The sequence below is a fragment of the Meriones unguiculatus genome, chromosome 17, assembly GCF_030254825.1.
Source record: "Meriones unguiculatus strain TT.TT164.6M chromosome 17, Bangor_MerUng_6.1, whole genome shotgun sequence".
Lineage (NCBI taxonomy): Eukaryota > Metazoa > Chordata > Mammalia > Rodentia > Muridae > Meriones > Meriones unguiculatus.
In genome coordinates, this window is record NC_083364.1 from 23,151,069 (window position 1) to 23,168,479 (window position 17,411).

Below are 17,411 nucleotides of genomic sequence, written 5' to 3' on the forward strand. Positions count from 1 at the left end.
ACGTCTCTTGTTTGCATAGCAGAGACTTGGCTTGGCATCAGCCCAAATCAGCTTGTTTTCTCACTGTCAGGTTCAGATTCTGGAGATGCCATCCAAGACGTCAGTGTGCACCCTGAAGCCGGAGGCGGATGCCAAGCCAGGCATGCCCATGTGCCTGGGGCTGTGGCAGGTAAGACAGCGTGCGCCAGCCACACCCGACAACCTTGAGTCATGCCCACTCGGGATTGGATTTGTCATCAAATCTACTATCCCTTAGAGAACATGTACCTGCTGTCCTCCGGGGCCCAAGGCTGACTGGACGTTGGCTTCTCTTGGCTGTTGCTTGGAAGGTACCCCAAGAGAAACATCACAGAGAAACCAGGTGCCCTGGACAGTGTGCCGCATGGATGCCCCAGATGTGGCTGTGAGGTGGGCACAGTTGGGTCAGCTGCTGGGCCCGCTCCCAGAAGAATGTACCCTTTTCCTCAGCACCTTGGTCCTTGGCTCTGCTGAGGCTGGGGAAAAGGCTAGCTGATGTCAACAAGCCTGTGGACCTCACTGTGCTAGGCATTCATTTTTGTCATTCCTTGACTTGACCTTATAGAGGAACATTAGCATGATGATTTCCCCATGGCCATTCCATAGATATCCAACCTGTGGCCATTTTTCTTTGTTCTTGACTGCTGTTTCTGTTGGGGGGTCAGGCACCATCTCCTGGGGCTGTTGCAGAAACTAGGACCCAGGTAGACATCACAGCCTAAGGTCTGGAGTTCCCCACCTCCGCCTTCCAAAGCCCCAGACCTTTACAAGGTGAGGCCTTCCAGGGCCACATCAAAGTCAGCATCCTTCCCTTCTGGGTCACCTCTATTTACTGTATTTATCTGCAAAGAGACCTGGAAGCCTCAGCCTCTTAACTGGTACAGACAACAGTGGGCGAGTCAGAGGTTAGCGCCCATATGGGGAGGGATTTGTAACCCTTTGGCCATCTTTTTAGTTCTCATTGGTGATTTCTGTCTTATACTTGCTGCCTCCTTGAACTCTTCTAAAAAGTGAGATGAGATGATGGGCTTGCTCAGTTTGGAATTGCCTGCATGACCCTCAGGAGGCATGGGAAAGGCACCTCTGTGCCTGCCCCAGGGATTCTGTCTGGATGGATGGCAGGAAGATGTCTGGCCTGCTTTCGTGTGGCTTTCCTTGCAGTTTCTTTTTTAATTTTTATCTTTATATGTGGGTATTTTGTCTACATGAATGTGTGTGTACCACTTGTGTGCCTGGTACCTATGGAAGTCAAAAGATAGCTTTGGATCCCTGGAACTGCAGTTACAGACAAGCACCATGTAGGTGCTGGAAATCTAACCTGGGTCCTCTGCAAGAGCAGCCAGTGCTTTTAACCACTGTGCCATCCCCTCCGGCTCCCTACAGCTTCTTAAGTGAGAGAGCTGGGTTAGATCTGGAGTCTTCAGTAAGCTGGTCCTAGCGTGCCGCCTTTGCTATGCAGCTTCCTGGGGGAAAGCCTTGTTGGGGGTGGCCACGGCAGGGCTTCTGAGACCCTATCTAACAAAGCTCCTGGGACCTACAAGTCTGCAACCTGTTAGAGGCGGAGCCTAGTTCTTGCTACAGTGTGTCCCGATGGGGCTCCCCAAGAGCTTCTGGCCACATCCCTGAGGAAATAAATGTACCCTCATTCTGCCTTCGCTTACTTACACTCTAGTATCTAGGGGGTGACCACAGTACATACAGGTTCTGGCACAGGCATCTGTGGCCACACCGATCCTATTCTGTACCCTGGGAAACATAGGTCATTGCACAATCATGTAAAAATTCCATCAGAAAAAAAAAAATGTGTAGAAAGGGATGTACAAACTTGTTAAGGCAATTAATAGAGTTGACAGAAGGACAAATCATGGTTCTGTTGGTGATACAGATCCAACATGAAGCCTGTAGCTGCAAAAGCCCTCTGGTTATAGGAATGCTCTTTGTTTTCTCCTAAATCCAGAAATCCTAAGATAGGAACTCACTAATCTGAGTGTAGCAAAGTATCCTGACTTGATAAATTTTTCTGAAATACTCAGAGCCATTTTTAGCTTGTGCCTCAAAGTAGCTCTTCTGTGTTGCTACATAACTCCAGGCCGTAAATTGGGCTAACATCACCATACCCACCCTCAGAGAAGGCTTCCAGTCTGAGTCTTGGGGCCTCTCTAGCTGAGTTGAAGTACACAGCATTGGGGTTCCTGTAGGCCCCTGTCCTGCTACCATCACTCAGGCCCTACTTCAAAGGGTGGAAGAGGCTTCAGAGTCAGTCTTTGTCTCTCGGTCCCAGCTGTGGACAAGGAGCTGCTAAAGAGGGCAGGGCAGGATGACTTCAGATGCTCGGCCTTGCAGCGTCAGAGCTGTGGCCACCAGAGGCCTCCTGGCTACGAGAATACTTGTCAAGCCTGTGCTGCCTGTCACTAGAAGGCTACAGGGACCAGGGTAGAACTAGTAGAATGATGTGGCCAGGTGCTGGGCTGTGGTGGTAACTGGCAGGGGCTGAAATCCCAGGCTTACCTTCTGGGCCAGTCTGGCTCCTGCTCCATGGCAGAAGGGTCTTTCTAGTAGCCCCTGAATAATGTATATTGCTCAGGACTCATAGTCAGAATCTTTGTGCATACCAGCTAGAACTCATACCAGTGATGAGGGGAGCTCTGGACTGCCCTGACTCAGAAAACAAGGAAAGCAGCCTGGTGAAGAGAGGCAGCATAGCCAGAGCTGTGGGAATGCGATAGATGTCACCACAGACCACTGCTAGGGCTGTAGCCTGACACAGTTCTCTCAAGTGAACTTCAGGGTAGCATCTACCAGGTGGCCATACTGTGGCTGGTGATTAAGAGTGACAAGAGTTGGCATGTACTCCTCATTGGGATGCAAAGGGTTCTAGAATTCTTGCACCTGGCACCACCTGTGCCATGACCCAGCTCACAGCTACTTGTCTAAGCAGCCTGTGTGAAGGGGCTTGGCTGCCAGTAGGGCAGAGAGTATGGTCTGCACAAATCACTTCCAAGTAGATGACCTTAGAAACACCAGCACACTGCTGATCCCTGTGACAAAGCTTAGGAACAGTGCAGCAGTGCAGACAGGGCCTCTGCAGAGCCAGGCAGAACTATTGCACCAGGTACTGGACATGTACAGAGACCTGGGACAACCCTGCCTCTTGGGGTTATGGTCAAAGCACACAGTGTGGGCTCTGGCCCTAGGGGAGAGGGACTGAAGATGATGCTAAAAATAAATCACCCAGGAAAACACAGAAAGTGTCATGCCTCCTCTCAGGAGCCTCACTCCTTCCTGTTTTATATGTGTGAACTTGAATCACCAGCAGGACACAATCAATTTACCATCCATTTCTGGGGACATATAGAGGCCACATCTATGGCAGCTCTGGCCTTGGTAAGTTCACTGCACTTGCAGAAAGTCTGGCAATTGTGTCCCTCTTTGTTATAGCCATCCTTCCAGATGCTGGTCTACAGTGGGCCCTGTCCTACCGTCCCCCAAAGGTGCCCTACCACCATACCACCACTTGTGCTGACCCAGAGAGCCCTGGCCCTTGCACTGTTTGTTAGATGCATGCCATAGGCCTCCAGCTAGCCTGGGCCTCCGTGCTCAGCCCTGTGCAGTTTCTCTTGGGCTGCTGTGCAGTTCAGGGACTGATGGTATGTCCTTGAGGGTGACTTGGAATCCTGCAGTACTCTTCTTTTGTAGTTGTTTCAGGGGCTAAATAAACGAGCATCAGCCCAGGGCGAAGAGCCCTCTGACCCTCGCCCTCATCCATCACGGTAGTGAGGGCCTCTCACACCAAACTTCCAAGGGTGGGGGCTTCTGCAGCCACGTTAACAAAGCCCAGAAAAGCCTTTTCACTGAGCTTTCAGTTTTCCTGCCTGGTGGTTCTAGATGACTAGCCTCAATAAGGACTGGCTTCGAGTCTTACACCTGGGGGTGATGATGAAGGATGAGTCTGTCCCTAGCCACCCCAGGGTGTCAATGGGTGCCAGTGGGTATCACGCCATCCCTGCTTTGGATGGGATCCAGTGTAAGTGGAAATGCATGATCATGTGAGGCCTGGGGGCTCAGCTCAACCGCTCTGCACTCCACCCCCAGCTCCTCAGGTACTCAGCAATGGCCCTGCCAGCTCCGTGAGAGGCATGTGGGAGGCTGCTGGCTGTGTGGAAAGCAAAAGGAACTATTCTCTGGCTGGGCCAACCCACTTCTGGGCATGGCCAGAGAAATAGCTGTTCCCACAGCCCTCAAGCTCATTGAAGACAAGACCCTTTGAGAGCCAACCACTGTGCCATTCCCCACAGAGCAACTCCAGTCTCCGCCCCCTCCTTCTGGCTGGCTATGAGGATGGATCGGTAACCCTGTGGGACATCTCAGAGCGGAAGGTGTGCAGCCGAATCGCCTGCCATGAAGAACCTGTCATGGGCCTTGACTTCGATTCTCAGAAGGCCAAGGGCGTCTCAGGCTCTGCCGGGAAGGTACTGGCTGTCTGGAGTCTGGACGCCCAGCAGTCCCTGCAGGTCAGTGCACAGGCCCGGGCCTCATTTATCCTGCTCTGCACTAACAGTCTGATAGGCCGAAACAATATTTAGGCATGAAGAGGAGCGGCTGCAGTTCCCTAGCTAATTAATCACTTGGAGGCAGTAGGGGAGCAAGGGCCAGTGGGTGTGGGCTCACCGTTCACATGGTTTGGGTTTCTCCTGGACCTTGGGTTAACAGCCATCAAGTCTTGTCCATCTAGAAAAAAGGCATGTAGTGTCCAGGCAGACCAAACTCCTTTGTGAAAACTCAGAGGAATGTGGTCAGTAAGGAACTGATTAATCAAAGGAAAAAAGAAAGAAAGAAAGAAAGAAAGAAAGAAAGAAAGAAAGAAAGAAAGAAAGAAAGAAAAGAAAGAAAAGAAAGAAAAGAAAGAAAAGAAAGAAAAGAAAGAAGAAAGGAAAAGTGGTGGAAAGCGCTGCAAAGCCATGACCTGGTAGGAGCTATAAGCTGGTCCTAGGGAGACTGTTGGTCACAGGTAACAGGAGAACCCACCAGGCAGTAAGTCCTTGGCTGAGCAGGGCTTGCTAGAGATGATCCCACAGTGTCTTGTGGACTCTCTTAGTTTGTATGCCCCAGGATTGCCTCTGTCCCCCAGAGTACAGTATAAGGGGCCCAGATGACTGGTTCCCCATTTGGGATAGAGGGGTTATGGCTGAGGTTGTGGAATGTGTATCCGACTTGGATTTTTGCAGACCTGGGAGATGACAGGCTGCCAGGCCCCCAGAGGTGGCCTGGGTACACAGTCTCAGGGTAAGAAAGGAACCTGTTCCCCAGAGTCTCGGAGGACATGCTTAGCCTTGGAAGCAGCCCTGATGGGAGAGCTCCATGCCCTGTATAGCATTATGTGGCCATAGCCCATCTCCCAGCTTCACTGGACTTAGCCAGAGCATTTAGGACAGAGCTGGGGCCAGGTCAACCCTTCTGTGGGGACATGATGGCCCAGGTTGCCTCCACCCACCAATAGTTCATTACTTCAGAGTACATTACTGCAGCCTTCCCAAAGTGGGAAGGAAACCTTACTCAGGACCCTCACTCTGCCCAGCTCAGGCCTTGTGACTGAGGATCAGGTTTGCTTAGAGCACGTGAGGGCCAGGTCTAAGTGCCTCTACCAGTTCCTGAGGTATGTGAGTGCTTTGGGAAAGTCAGGGTTCAGCTGATGCTGGGTGGCACCAGGGTCTTGAGAGCATCACTAAACCCAAGGTACAGATTAGGACCTTATCATGAGGCCATTCTGAGAAAGGGTCTGATTGTGGACAGTGGATGGGAGTCAAGGGACGTCCTAGAGCAGAAGGAAGCTGATGTGGACTAGAACTGTAAGAGGTGCCCAAAAAGATGATGTACCATGGGTTGGGGACGGTGACTATGGCTAAGCAGGAGCACATCCAGGAGTGCCCCACTGAGGGGCAGAGACAGCATAGACAACCTGGCCTTCTCACCAGCACTGCCTAATAGGAAAAGGAAGGTGGGCAGTGAGACCCGCTGGAAAGGCAGGCTCTGATCAGTAGCTCTTAGCCTTGACCATCCCCATGGGTCCTATTGTGCTTGGGTGCATGGTGAATTCAGAGTAAAACTGTCCTGTACGTCCACCCATCGTCTTTTACTTAGCACCCCTGCTGTAAAGGAAAGGACCTCCAACATGCAGAAGAGTCTCTAAGCCCTCAGAACCGTGGCCTGTGTGTGAGCATGTGGGGAAGTCACTACTCTACCATTGAGCTTGTGTGTCTTGTGCCCCCTCAGTAGGTGCTGAGCCCAGTAATTAGGCTTTGGGGTCTCTTTCACACACTCCCTGCAGCCTCTGAAGCCTGGAAAATGGCAGCATCCCCATGGGTCCAGCATCCATTGCCCCTTGTGGCTTCACTCTCTTCAGTCTGCAGGCGGAGGGCTGACACCTAGGCAGCTCCCGCCAGCTCTGTACAGCTCCTACTCTAGCCTCTTACCCCCCACACCGGGGAAGAAACCCTTCCAGCCCATGTCTTCTTGGACTGTCCCAACATGTTTGGGAAACAGCTGCTGGAACTTAAGACTTAATTTATGGGCCTGTTCCAGTCCAGAGATGAACTTTTACTCTACTAATGAATTGAAAAGTTAAAGCAGAAGGGGAGCTAGGAACTGTAGCATGGAAGTAGTTGGGGTGAGGTGGGCAGGGCCTGACTCAGCAGTACACATCAAAGGAGGTGGGGAGCCCCAGCCCCCCTGCTGAGCTTGCCTTTCTGCTTGGGAGGGTGGGAATGACTCATGACTCTGGTGAAGGTCCAGAGTCAGGTCTGGTGCTGGCCCTAGAGGCCCCAGAGATCCTGGTTCTGTAAAGCCCAGGCCTCTGGGAAGGAAGCATCTGGTAATTTGCCGAGACAAGCTATTTGAAATCATTCTTAACACCTGAGAGCCAGCGAGATGGCCACCAGTCCCCAGCATCCTTGCAGTGCCATGGCACCAAAATATGGCTGCCTGCCTTGGCCCAAGCCCGATGGTGGTTCAGACGTGCCTTCTTCACATCCTCCTGCTAAAGCCTCTGAGGAGCCCAAATCAATCTCCCAGCCACTCGGGACACAGATCCCTGGCTGAGGCGCCCGCAGCCTAGCATGGGTAATCAGAACCAGATGGCGCCGCGCCGAGCATTCCTGGCACCTGAGGTCATGAGTTGTAAGAGCCACTGGTGGCCACAGATCCTTCTGGAGGGTCCTGAGCCCAGGCCAGAGCTCAGTCAGGGAGGGGCCACTATGACCGGTATGATGCCTGCAGAGGACAATTTACTGGAGAGGGCCGGAAGAACCTCAAGCCTGCCTCCCTGAGGTGTCTCTGCTGCGAGCCATCAAGTCTGAGCCTCAGGCGCTGTCAGGTACAGGTGGCACCCAGGCCCCGCTCCTTCCTCCACATGGAGTAGGGTCCATAGCCTTGAAGCAGGGACTGATTTACAGCCAATAGTGTTTTAGGTCTTTAAGTAATAACAAGGCTCTTCCCCACCCCACCCCCCTCCACTGAGCCCTGGGCCAGAGCAAGCTCAGTGTGCTCGGCAGAAAGTCCCAGCCTTGTGTCCATCTGCAGTCCTGGCTGAGCCACAGTCATGGCCTCGGCAGAGCCACTGGGGGCAGCAAGTCAGAAAACTGCAGGGTTATTTCCCTGTGCACCAAGAGTATCTGGGCATCCTAAAGCAGAACATGGGGTTTGCAATGGGATCGTGTGCCCAGTGCACACTGCTATTTGTATATGAGGAATATAGAAGCACGGGGCCCTGACATTCTTCCATGTCCTTGCAGAGCTTTCTCATACTCAGGAACATGGCCCCCAGGGTGGGCACTGGTCCTTTCTCAGTTGAGGGTCCTACCAGTCTCCCAGTTTCTCATCTCCCTGGAGACAAGTCCTCCATGCCATATCTGTTTCCAGTTATGGATGAGGTAGATATGGACTTACTCCTATCCCAGAGGGCCAAGGTTGGTCAGAGTTGGCAGTTTGGCCCCTGTCTCATGAAGAACTAGCAGGGAAGCAGGAGAAAGAGTATGAGGGCTTTCCTGTGTCTCTGAATACCTCTTTGCCTCTGAGGATCACAGTCAGGGCTCTGTTGGATCTCGCCAGCACACAGAGTACATGGATATAAGGTTAAAACCTGCTCTCTTCTCTCTGGGAATCAGTGTTGATAAGTTCCTAGGACAAGGAGATAGCAAGAAAATGTCCCTGAGACAGGGCCCTGAGTGGGTTCCAGTGGGGCCTCCTCTGTGCCCAACAGTCCCCTTCTCTGCCTTGTCCAAGCCACCATTCCTAGGGAGACAAGGATAAAACAGTTTTGATGTAGTCTGCTGCACAGGTTCCCAGCCCCACGTTTCTCCGGACCATAGCACTCCAGTCTTAGGAGGAGCAACTGGGTCTGTCTGCAGGCATGGGCGGGCCCCACGTGCATGCTCAGGCGTACCTCTCCACAGCATCTGCCCCATATCCTGCCCCAGTACAGGCTTTGAATGCAGCCTGTGTGTGGAGGACAGGGCACCATGTAGAGGGGATGTTGGAGGTACACAGCAGCAGTCAGATGCTTTGCACACAGAGGACACACCTGAGCTCATGGGAAGCTGAACTCTGCAGCCCTTCTAACTGCTTGTGCCCGCACACCGGTGGGAAGCACTTAGAATCAGAGCTGGGCCTCTGCCCAGTGAGAGCATAGAAGGTGGACAGAATTGCCAGGACACACACAGGCAGCCTGGCCAGGAGAGAGCAGAGGGGCAGGAAGAGGTGGTCAAGGCCAGTGAAGAGTGTCAGCAGGTCCATAAATCGAGGCAGCTGGAAGGGCAAGGAAGGTCATGGCAGCAATTGGGCTGGAGGGCTGAGTTGCTGGTGGCACTGGATGGGACCCAAACCTGTCAATGTAAGCAGGTCACCTTGGATGGAACCGGGCCAGGAGGCTGTTTCGTCTTGTGCTGTGACAGGCTCTCACTGGGTAAAGTTCCGTCTGTGTCTGTGGGGGAAGAACTGGATTGTGAGTGCATGCTAGGTTTTGACAGATGTGATTCTCGCCCCTCTCTGACTAGCACAGGTTTTGTTTTTCTTCTATGTATGTACAAATGTGTGCGCATGTGAGCAGAAGCCAGAAGAGGGTATCAGATCCCGTGGAACTGGAGTTGCAGGCAAGCTGCCTGACATGGGAGCAAGAGCAGTGTTTATTCTGCTGAGCCACATCCATGCTCAGTTTTTGAGACAGTGTCTTACTGAACCTGGAGCTCACCAGTTCACCTAGACTGGCCACGAGGAAGCCCCTCCTGTCTCCGCCTCCCCAGTGCTAGGATTACAGGCAAGCAGCATTGCGCTGGGCTTTTGATGTGGATGCTGACAGTCCAAACTCAGGTCCCTGTGCTTGCCTTACCGTCAGAGCCGACTCCACAGCCTTGGCTTTTGTTCCTGACTCTTAATTTAGTAAATGCAATTGTTTTTCCCTGTAGTATCAGAGCAACAAAATAAAGGCTCCTGTGGCAGTGTGTAGCTGAAGTCCTAGCTCTTCAGAAAACTGAGGCGAGATCACTTGAGCCTAGGAATTCAAGACCATTCTGGCTGCATAGTAAGACTCCACCTCCAAAAAACAACAGCTCAGAGATAATTCACCGCACCACATGCTGTTTCCCCATTGCTTGGCGGGGTCAGGGTTGGGCTGAGGTTGACTGATACCTGCTCACTCTACCGCACAGCTCTGCTGATGGTGTTGAAGGCCCAGGAGCTGCCGAACAACCCCTGCTGTCCTGCCCAGTGGCTAAGTCTGGGCACAAATTAACCTCTCCATTGCTGTTTCACTGCAGGGCTGGGGATCCAGTGGGGAGACCTGAGCGTTTGCTGCTGTGCACACTCTTGGCCTCCGCCACTTTCAGTCTGGACTCCGCATGCTGGACTTGAGTTGGGGGTGGGGGATCGTGTTCTTCTAGACTTTTAACTCTAAGTGTGAAAATCTTTACATTTTGTAGCAGTTGGTAACTGGTATGTGAGTGTCAGCACATCCTTCTTCAGTCCTTTGCCTGTCATTTCTTTCTCTTCCCACTGTCCTTGGGCACACTCAGTCATTGCGACTCACGTCGGACATGGCACCTGACAGTCCCTCTGCCTGTGTTCCCATGAGGTGACCTGTAGCTGGTTCCCACCCTCCCAGGTATCACATCTCACTTTTAGGTGGACCCTGTCCTTATTTGTTCACTGGCCTCTGAGCTGAGCTGATTGGAATTGCTTTTTTTCTTTCTTTCTTTCTTTCTTTTTTTTTTTTTTTTTTTTTTTTTTTATGGTTCCAAATGTTTGATTCCCCACCCCACACCCCAGTTATCTTTTAGTTTTCAAATTCTAACTTAATTACATTGTGGTCAGAGAACAAGGTCTGAATGATTTCAGTTCTCTGAAATGCAGAGAGCTGGTCCCATTTGCATCAGTGGACCACGTGTGCGTGAGAACAAAGTGTCTGTCTTTCTGGATACACAGCTGTACCATGGATGACTGTACACATAGGCACACGTATGGCCAAGGCCCTGAGGTACGGGACCCTCAGCCCTTCCCTCCAACTCTTCCCACCCTCATTGTTTCTTGCTTTATGCTTTTAAAGCTAGCTCAAGAACAGCCAATAAAGTAATTTTCTTTCGCGCTTTCTCCAGTCACCTTCTGGAAAATAATTGTATTTACCAGCTGTTAGTGTGGCTTAGACTACATTTTAGGTTTCCTTAATCCTTCCTGGGCCTTCAAGATGTAGCTATTTCTCTTGTAGAGCTAGATCTTGTCCTACTGCTGCTTTTCTTCCTTTTCCTTTTTCTTAATTCTTTTATAAATTTTCTTTTATTGTACATTTTTAAAAATATTTTTGTTTTATGTATGTGCGCTTGTATATTTCTGTTTACCCTTTGTGTGCAGTGCCAGCAAAAGGCATCAGATTCCCTGAAACTACAGGTACAGATAGCTGTTAGCTAACATATGGCTGATGGGAATCAAACCTAGGTCCTCTAGAAGAATAGTGAGTCCTCTTAATGGCTGCGCCATCTCTCCACCCCCCCCCCTTATTTTAATTTTTGAGACACTTTCATGCAGCCCAAATTGCCCTCAGTCTTACTGTGTAGCCAAGGATGACTTTGAACTCCTGATCCTGACTCTTATCTCCTAAGTCCTAGAATGATGTGCACAAGCCCAGAGAGTTGCATTTTGTACAGTGAACGATTTTTTGTCGTTTTGCTTTTTGAGATATAGGGTTTCTCTATATAGTCCTGGCTGTCTTGAAACTCGCTCTGTGGACCAGGCTGGACTCAAACTCACAGAGATCTACCTGCCTCTGCCTCCAGAGTGCTGAGATTAAAAGTGATGCGCCATCATATCTGTCTAGTCCTTGAATGGTAGCACTTCTCCCATAAATCAAGGCCATTTTTTAATCCTTTGGTGGGATCTCAAGCTGGCTAGTGTCGTGGCCTCTGAGTATGTGTGAGTGTTCTGATGTACCTATGCTCTGGAAAGGCCTCCGTGGGGGCCCATAGTCCTGGATCCATCTGCGCAGGGTATTGGCAGGTCGATCCCCAGCCTAGACGTCTCCTGCAGTGGATCTGCCGCACGGGTTCCTTAGGCCTGTGTCTGTTTTACAACACCTTCACAACCAAGCCTGGGGCCTCATGCCTACAATGTGGAGGGAAGACTGTCTGTTCAAAGCCAGCCATAGCTATGTAGTGAGTTCAAGACCCACCAAGACCATGTGTATGTATAATTTTTTTGACCTGTGAATTCTTTAGCAATCTATTAGCTAATCTCAAAATACTTGTTGATTTTGTAGGTATCTTAATCTAGTTAACCCTATAGTTAGTCCCAGGGTTGATGAACACATAGCCCGATTTTGGCCCTATGCGTGGCATTGTCTGTGAGAGCAGACCTCCTACACTTGGTAAAGACACGTTCAGTGCAGCTGTTGGGCAGTCTTATGTCAGCTTGACGTAGGTCACATGACCCAGTTCAAGTCCTTACTGATTCTGGCCACAGTTTAGCTTTCTACCACTTCCTGAGGACCCTGGCCTATGGCACCTCGTCCACCCTTTATTTCTGCTAGTTTTGCTTCATGATCTTTGAAGTGCCATGAGGTTTAAAAGCATTTCAGATGCTTGCTTCCTCCTTGCAAATGGCCTATTCTTCCTTAGGTTATATATAGGTGTGTGTGTGCCCTCAAGTATGTGTATGTGTGTGTGTGCTTGCTTGTATATACGTGTGTGTCTGTGCGTACATGCATGCTTGTATGTGTGTGTATGTTTGTATGTGTGTTTGTGTGTGTGTATTTGCTTGTATGTGTGCTTGAATGTATGTGTATATGCTTGAGTGTGCTTGCTTGTGTGTATGTGTGCTTACTTATGTGTGTATGCCTGTGTGTGTGTTTGTGCTTGTGTGTATTTGTGTGTATGCTTGCTTGTATGTGCATGTGTGTGTGCTTGTATGTATGTAAGTGTATCAGAGCAGGGGAGTAGGGAGGGGAAGGAGAGAGAAAGAGAACATTTGGATGGACCCCAGGACTTCCCATGTGCTAGGCAAGCACTACTCCTGAACTGTCCCCAGCCTAGAGTGTCCTCCTTTGTCTCATGGTGCTCTTTGTCTTGAAGTTGGCCTGAGAGATACTGAATAGCTGCCTCAGCTTACTTAGCTTTGCCCTTGGCACAGTACATCTTTTCTATGCTTTTACCTTTAGCCTACCTTTGTGTATATTTGAAAAAATCACATTTTGGATGACATGTTATTTCTTGGTTTTGAGGGGTTGGGGCAGGGTTTCACTGTGTGGATCTGACTTTCTTGGAATGTGCTGCTGTGTAGATTATGCTGGCAGTGAACTCACGGAACCTGCCTCTGCCTCCTGGATGCTAGGATTAAAGGTGTGTGCTATTAAGCCTAGCTGTATGTTGCTTTTTCAATGCCTTCAGACAATCACTGTGTTCTAATTGGAGCTTTGATCTGTTCGTACTCAGTGTTCTGATCAGGAATGGGATTAAGTCCATACGCTTAGCATCTGCAGTCCTCTGGCTGCTCCTGTCTCTGACCCTCTGTTGCTCATTTTCTGTTTCTCCATATTGATCCAGTGTGTCTGTGCCTGTGAAATGGTGTGTGTGTTCTGAGACATACACCATGAGGCATTCTCACCGCTGCCTCCTGGGCTTCTGCATACTTCACCCTCCTGCATTAATTTTGCTTTTAACAATTTTTTTGATTGTTTGTTTTTGGGGTTTGAGTTTTTGTTTGTTTGTTTGTTTGTTTGTTTTTCAAGACAGGGTTTTTCTATGTATCTCTGACTGTCCTGGAACTCACTTTGTGGACCAGGCTGCCTCTGCTGGGATTAAAGGCTTGCCCTTTAATCATTCATGATCATGCTTGGCCTCTTAAACAGTGCAATATTTTTTAAAGATTTATTTTTTTAATTATTGTTTATATGTTGTTTATGAATGTATGTCATGTACACAAGTGGCCACGGAAGCCAGAAGGCATTGGATCCCCTGGCACTGGAATTAACAGGTAGTTGTGAGCCACCATGTGGGTGTTCAGGAGGGACAGCCAGTGTGCTCTTCCTGGTAAGCATTCCCTGCCTCACCACAACCACGCAGACAGAGTGTTGACTATTTATCAGCAATTGCCAGCTCTGGCACTTGCCCTGTAGGCCCAAGTCTTATCCAGAGTTCAACCCCTATATCTGGAAGAAGACATTATTGAGTTACTTTGTGTGTTTGTGTACTGTGTGTGTGCACTGTGAACTTGCAGAGACCCGAGGACAGCTTGCAGGAGGTTTTGTCCTACTCTGTGGGTTTCAAGGATCATTCTCAGCTTGTCAGGCTTGGCAACAAGCACTTTTGCCCTCCAAAGCAGCTCACTGGCCCAGTTCTAGTCTGCTGTTATCCCTGTCCTAAACATTTTATGCTCGTTGGTATTTCAGCTCTGTTTTCTGATCTTTTTGTAACGTTTACTCTATACTAATAATTCCTAGGTCCCTACTCTAACAATAATCTTGTAAATATTTGCATATATTTTTCTTTAGTTTTGTGTGTGTGTGTTTGCATATGCATGTTCACATGTGTATGACTGTGTGTGTTCATATATGAGCATGCACATGTGTATGGAGCCCTGAAATGGACATCAAGTGTCTTCCTTGATAATTCTCCACTGTGTTATCAAGACAAGGTCTATTGCTGTGCCCAGAGCTTCTAGCCAGCTTGCCCAGGATCCAGTGTCTCTGCCTCTCAAATGCTGACGTTTCGGTTGGCTGTCTGCCTTCCTGATGGCCACTGTGCCTTCCTGGCTTTCTCCATGGGTCCTGACGATCCAAACCCAGGTCTCCACATTCGGTGCCATCTGCACAGCCCTTTCCTTTTCATAGATGTCTTCATTTGATATGTTTGGTACCTGTACCACTGGGGGCCAGTCTCTACTGACTGGATTTCCTTTGATTGCGGAGCACACCATCCTTCCTTCCTGTGTGTCTAGTAATTTCTGTTAATGTGCTGCACATTGTGAACAGCTTGTGAGCTGATGAACATCTATCTGCCTCCTCTAGTGGTGGGTTTAGTGACTGGCTGTTCACTTTGGACTTGTGTGGGCATGGCTTCATGCAGGTTTGTGGAAAAACTATGTCAGCCACCTTCATTGTGGAGGCAGTGCAACACCCCCTCCCCCAAGACCTTGCCAGGCTTGGCTTCTCGCTTTGGTAGATGTCTAAAGCAGGCCTCACTCCTGGATGGGCTCATTATTCCTGTGAGGCCTAGTGGGTCAGCCAGCCCATCTGTAGCTCTCAGTGGTGACCGCTCATACCTGTTCCATTTCAAAGCCCTGCAGCAGCCTGTCACCTTCTGCTGTGAACATACATAGCCTGGCCCTCAGACACGGTGTCCTAGAGAACCCCCCAAAGTCACAGCTCCCGCCATTCCACCACCTTATCCTCACAGATCCTGGCCTTCTAGTTAGTTGCTCCAGATTTTGATCAGTTTCCTCAGCTTAATGTAACTATTATAGTCTGGCTTGATTTTGACCCCAGGCAAAGAATGCCAGGACCCCGCCTCTGCCTGCTTTCCACGGCCTGTCAACAATTATCTTGCATGTGTTGTTTGACTTCATGGATGTTTCCAGCAAGGAGACTAGTTAGGCATCCGACACTTTGTGGTGACCACTTTATGAAGTATGACCCTATTTGCTGAACACCGTCACACCTATCAGTGTAGCACCAAGTTTTATCCTACTTATGATGATCTCCTGCTTCCTTCCCTCGTGTTCTGGCTTATCTGCTGTTTGACCCTGTGGAGTCTACTTTTTACATAGCTCACATTTAAATTTAACATTGGGTGGAATTTAATTATAAAACAATAGACTAGAATATATTTCTATTGCTTTGGTATTAGCATATACAGATAATGTAAAGCCAAATATCTGGAAACCAGGGCATCTCCCCTCAGGTAAGAGAGAAGGAAATGTGTTGCTATCATTTATGTGGGAGGTCAGATCATCTCAGATGGGAGGTCAAACAATGCACAAGTCCTTAGCAGCACCCATCTTTCTCATTACCCGCCCATGCTTCTGTTAGTTACATAACTGGTTTTCTGGCCATAATCCCCATGTCTTGTGCCTAATCCTATCGGTAAGTAGACTCAGTGCCGTCTGCCAGACCATTCACTGTCGTTCTCTAGCCATCTCCTGCAAGACTGGAGTTAATCTTCTTGTTCTTCCAGGAGAATGTACAGGAGCAATATTTTTTCAGCTCTTACATGTTCAAGAATGTCTGTCTACTGTTTTCACAGTTGAGTGACAGTTTGGCTAGATATAAAACTCTTGGGCTATACCCCCTTCTGCCTGTGTGAGCATTGCGGCACCGTCTGCTGGCACACATGTAGCTCTGGAGCTTTCTGGGGACAGCTTTTACTGTGCCCTCATCTTCCATGTGATTTGGGGGGGGGGGGAGGGACACTAGCTACCAGAAGGTCTTTCTTTACTCTCAGCCTTAATAATATTAGAGCATCTTTTACTGTTAAATGTTCTTACAGCCTTTCCTTGGACTTATATTCTGAAACTTTCATTTCAATAAATTAAAGTTGCTCTTCTGTTGCCCTCCATGTTTTCTCTGGTTCATTTTAACTGTTTTGTTCTCACTTAGTTTATTTTCTAATCTTCCTGCCCTCCCACACCCTATCCTAAGTCATTCAAAATCTATATTGGTGTTCATTCCCTTCATAATTTTCTTCCTCCTTCCTGAGCCCTGCCAAGTCCTACAGTGACTTGGTTTCAGAATAACCTACTTCAGCAAATTGTGCTTTGGCTAAGTTGCTCTGTGTCCATTTCTACTGGCTTCCATGGATGTTACCATTCCTTTTTCCTGCGTCTTCCCTTATTTTTCTTTGTATCATCTTTCTCTGTTTCCTTCCTTCCTTCCTTCCTTCCTTCCTTCCTTCCTTCCTTCCTTCCTCTTTCTCTCTCTCTCTCTTTTTCTTTTTTTTCTTTCTTTCTTTTTCTTTTTAAAGCAGAATCTCATCATGTAGTCCTGTCTGGCCTAGAAGTCTCTGTGTAGACCAGCCTGGCTTCAAACTCATGGACACCACCTGTCCCTCTTCCTCCAGAGTGCTAGGATTAAAAGCAGGGGCCACCATGCCCAACCAACCTCCTTGTCACCTTTGTGGAGGCACATGATTGTCTGCAAAGGGTAATGCAGCCCTACTAGAAGGCACTGAAGACAAAGGGGACTAACAGAAAGCTTGTGGCTCAGGGGCAGGCCACTCATAGGAACCTACAATGTACAGGGTGGATCTGTCTAACCTAGAGAGCTGTCTTCACTACTAGAACAAAGAACCCGAGGCAGGTTACCTTTATAAAGACATTTCATTTAGCTTGAAGTTCTAGAGTTTTAAAGTTTGGGTGGCCGTATCAGTCTTGGATTTGGCATACGGAGGAATAGACCACAGTGACAGAGAGCCAGAGAAATGAGGTCCCATAGTCAGCGAGGAGCACATCAGTGATTTCTCCTGCCTTCTCCAATGTTGTCTCCCTTACTCTGTACCTCACTCCACTTTCTACTATGACAGAATGCCTAAGACTGCTAAGACTGGTTAGTGTATACAGAGTAGAAGTTTAGGGCCAGAGAGATGGCTCAGTGGTTAAGAACACTGGCAGTTCTTGCAGAGGACCTGGGTTCAGTTCCCAGCACCCACATGACAGCTCCCAACTGTCTGTACCTCTAGTCCTAGGGCATCCAGTGCCCTCTTCTGCCCTCTTCCCTACACATAGTGCACAGATACACAAGCAGACAAAACACCCAACACAAAAAGTAAATGAATACATTTTTATGTAAAAATAGAGGTTTATTTGGCTAGTGGTGCTGAAATCCAGGAGGCTCAGTGGCATCCGCTGCGTGCCAGTCTCAGCATGGA

At 49.2% G+C, this 17,411-nt stretch overlaps 1 protein-coding gene across 4 annotated transcripts in view; it reads left to right on the forward strand.

Annotated features, from left to right (window-relative positions):
* Positions 1 to 17,411, forward strand: part of Gnb1l (G protein subunit beta 1 like) — a 64,651-nt gene that overhangs the window by 43,156 nt on the left and 4,084 nt on the right. For all 4 annotated transcript variants that reach the window (XM_060370038.1, XM_021645181.2, XM_060370039.1 and 1 more), the window contains 2 exons: positions 71 to 169; positions 4,314 to 4,529. In XM_060370038.1, coding sequence (XP_060226021.1) covers positions 71 to 169; positions 4,314 to 4,529 — 315 coding nt within the window. The remainder of the gene's footprint in view (positions 1 to 70; positions 170 to 4,313; positions 4,530 to 17,411) is intronic.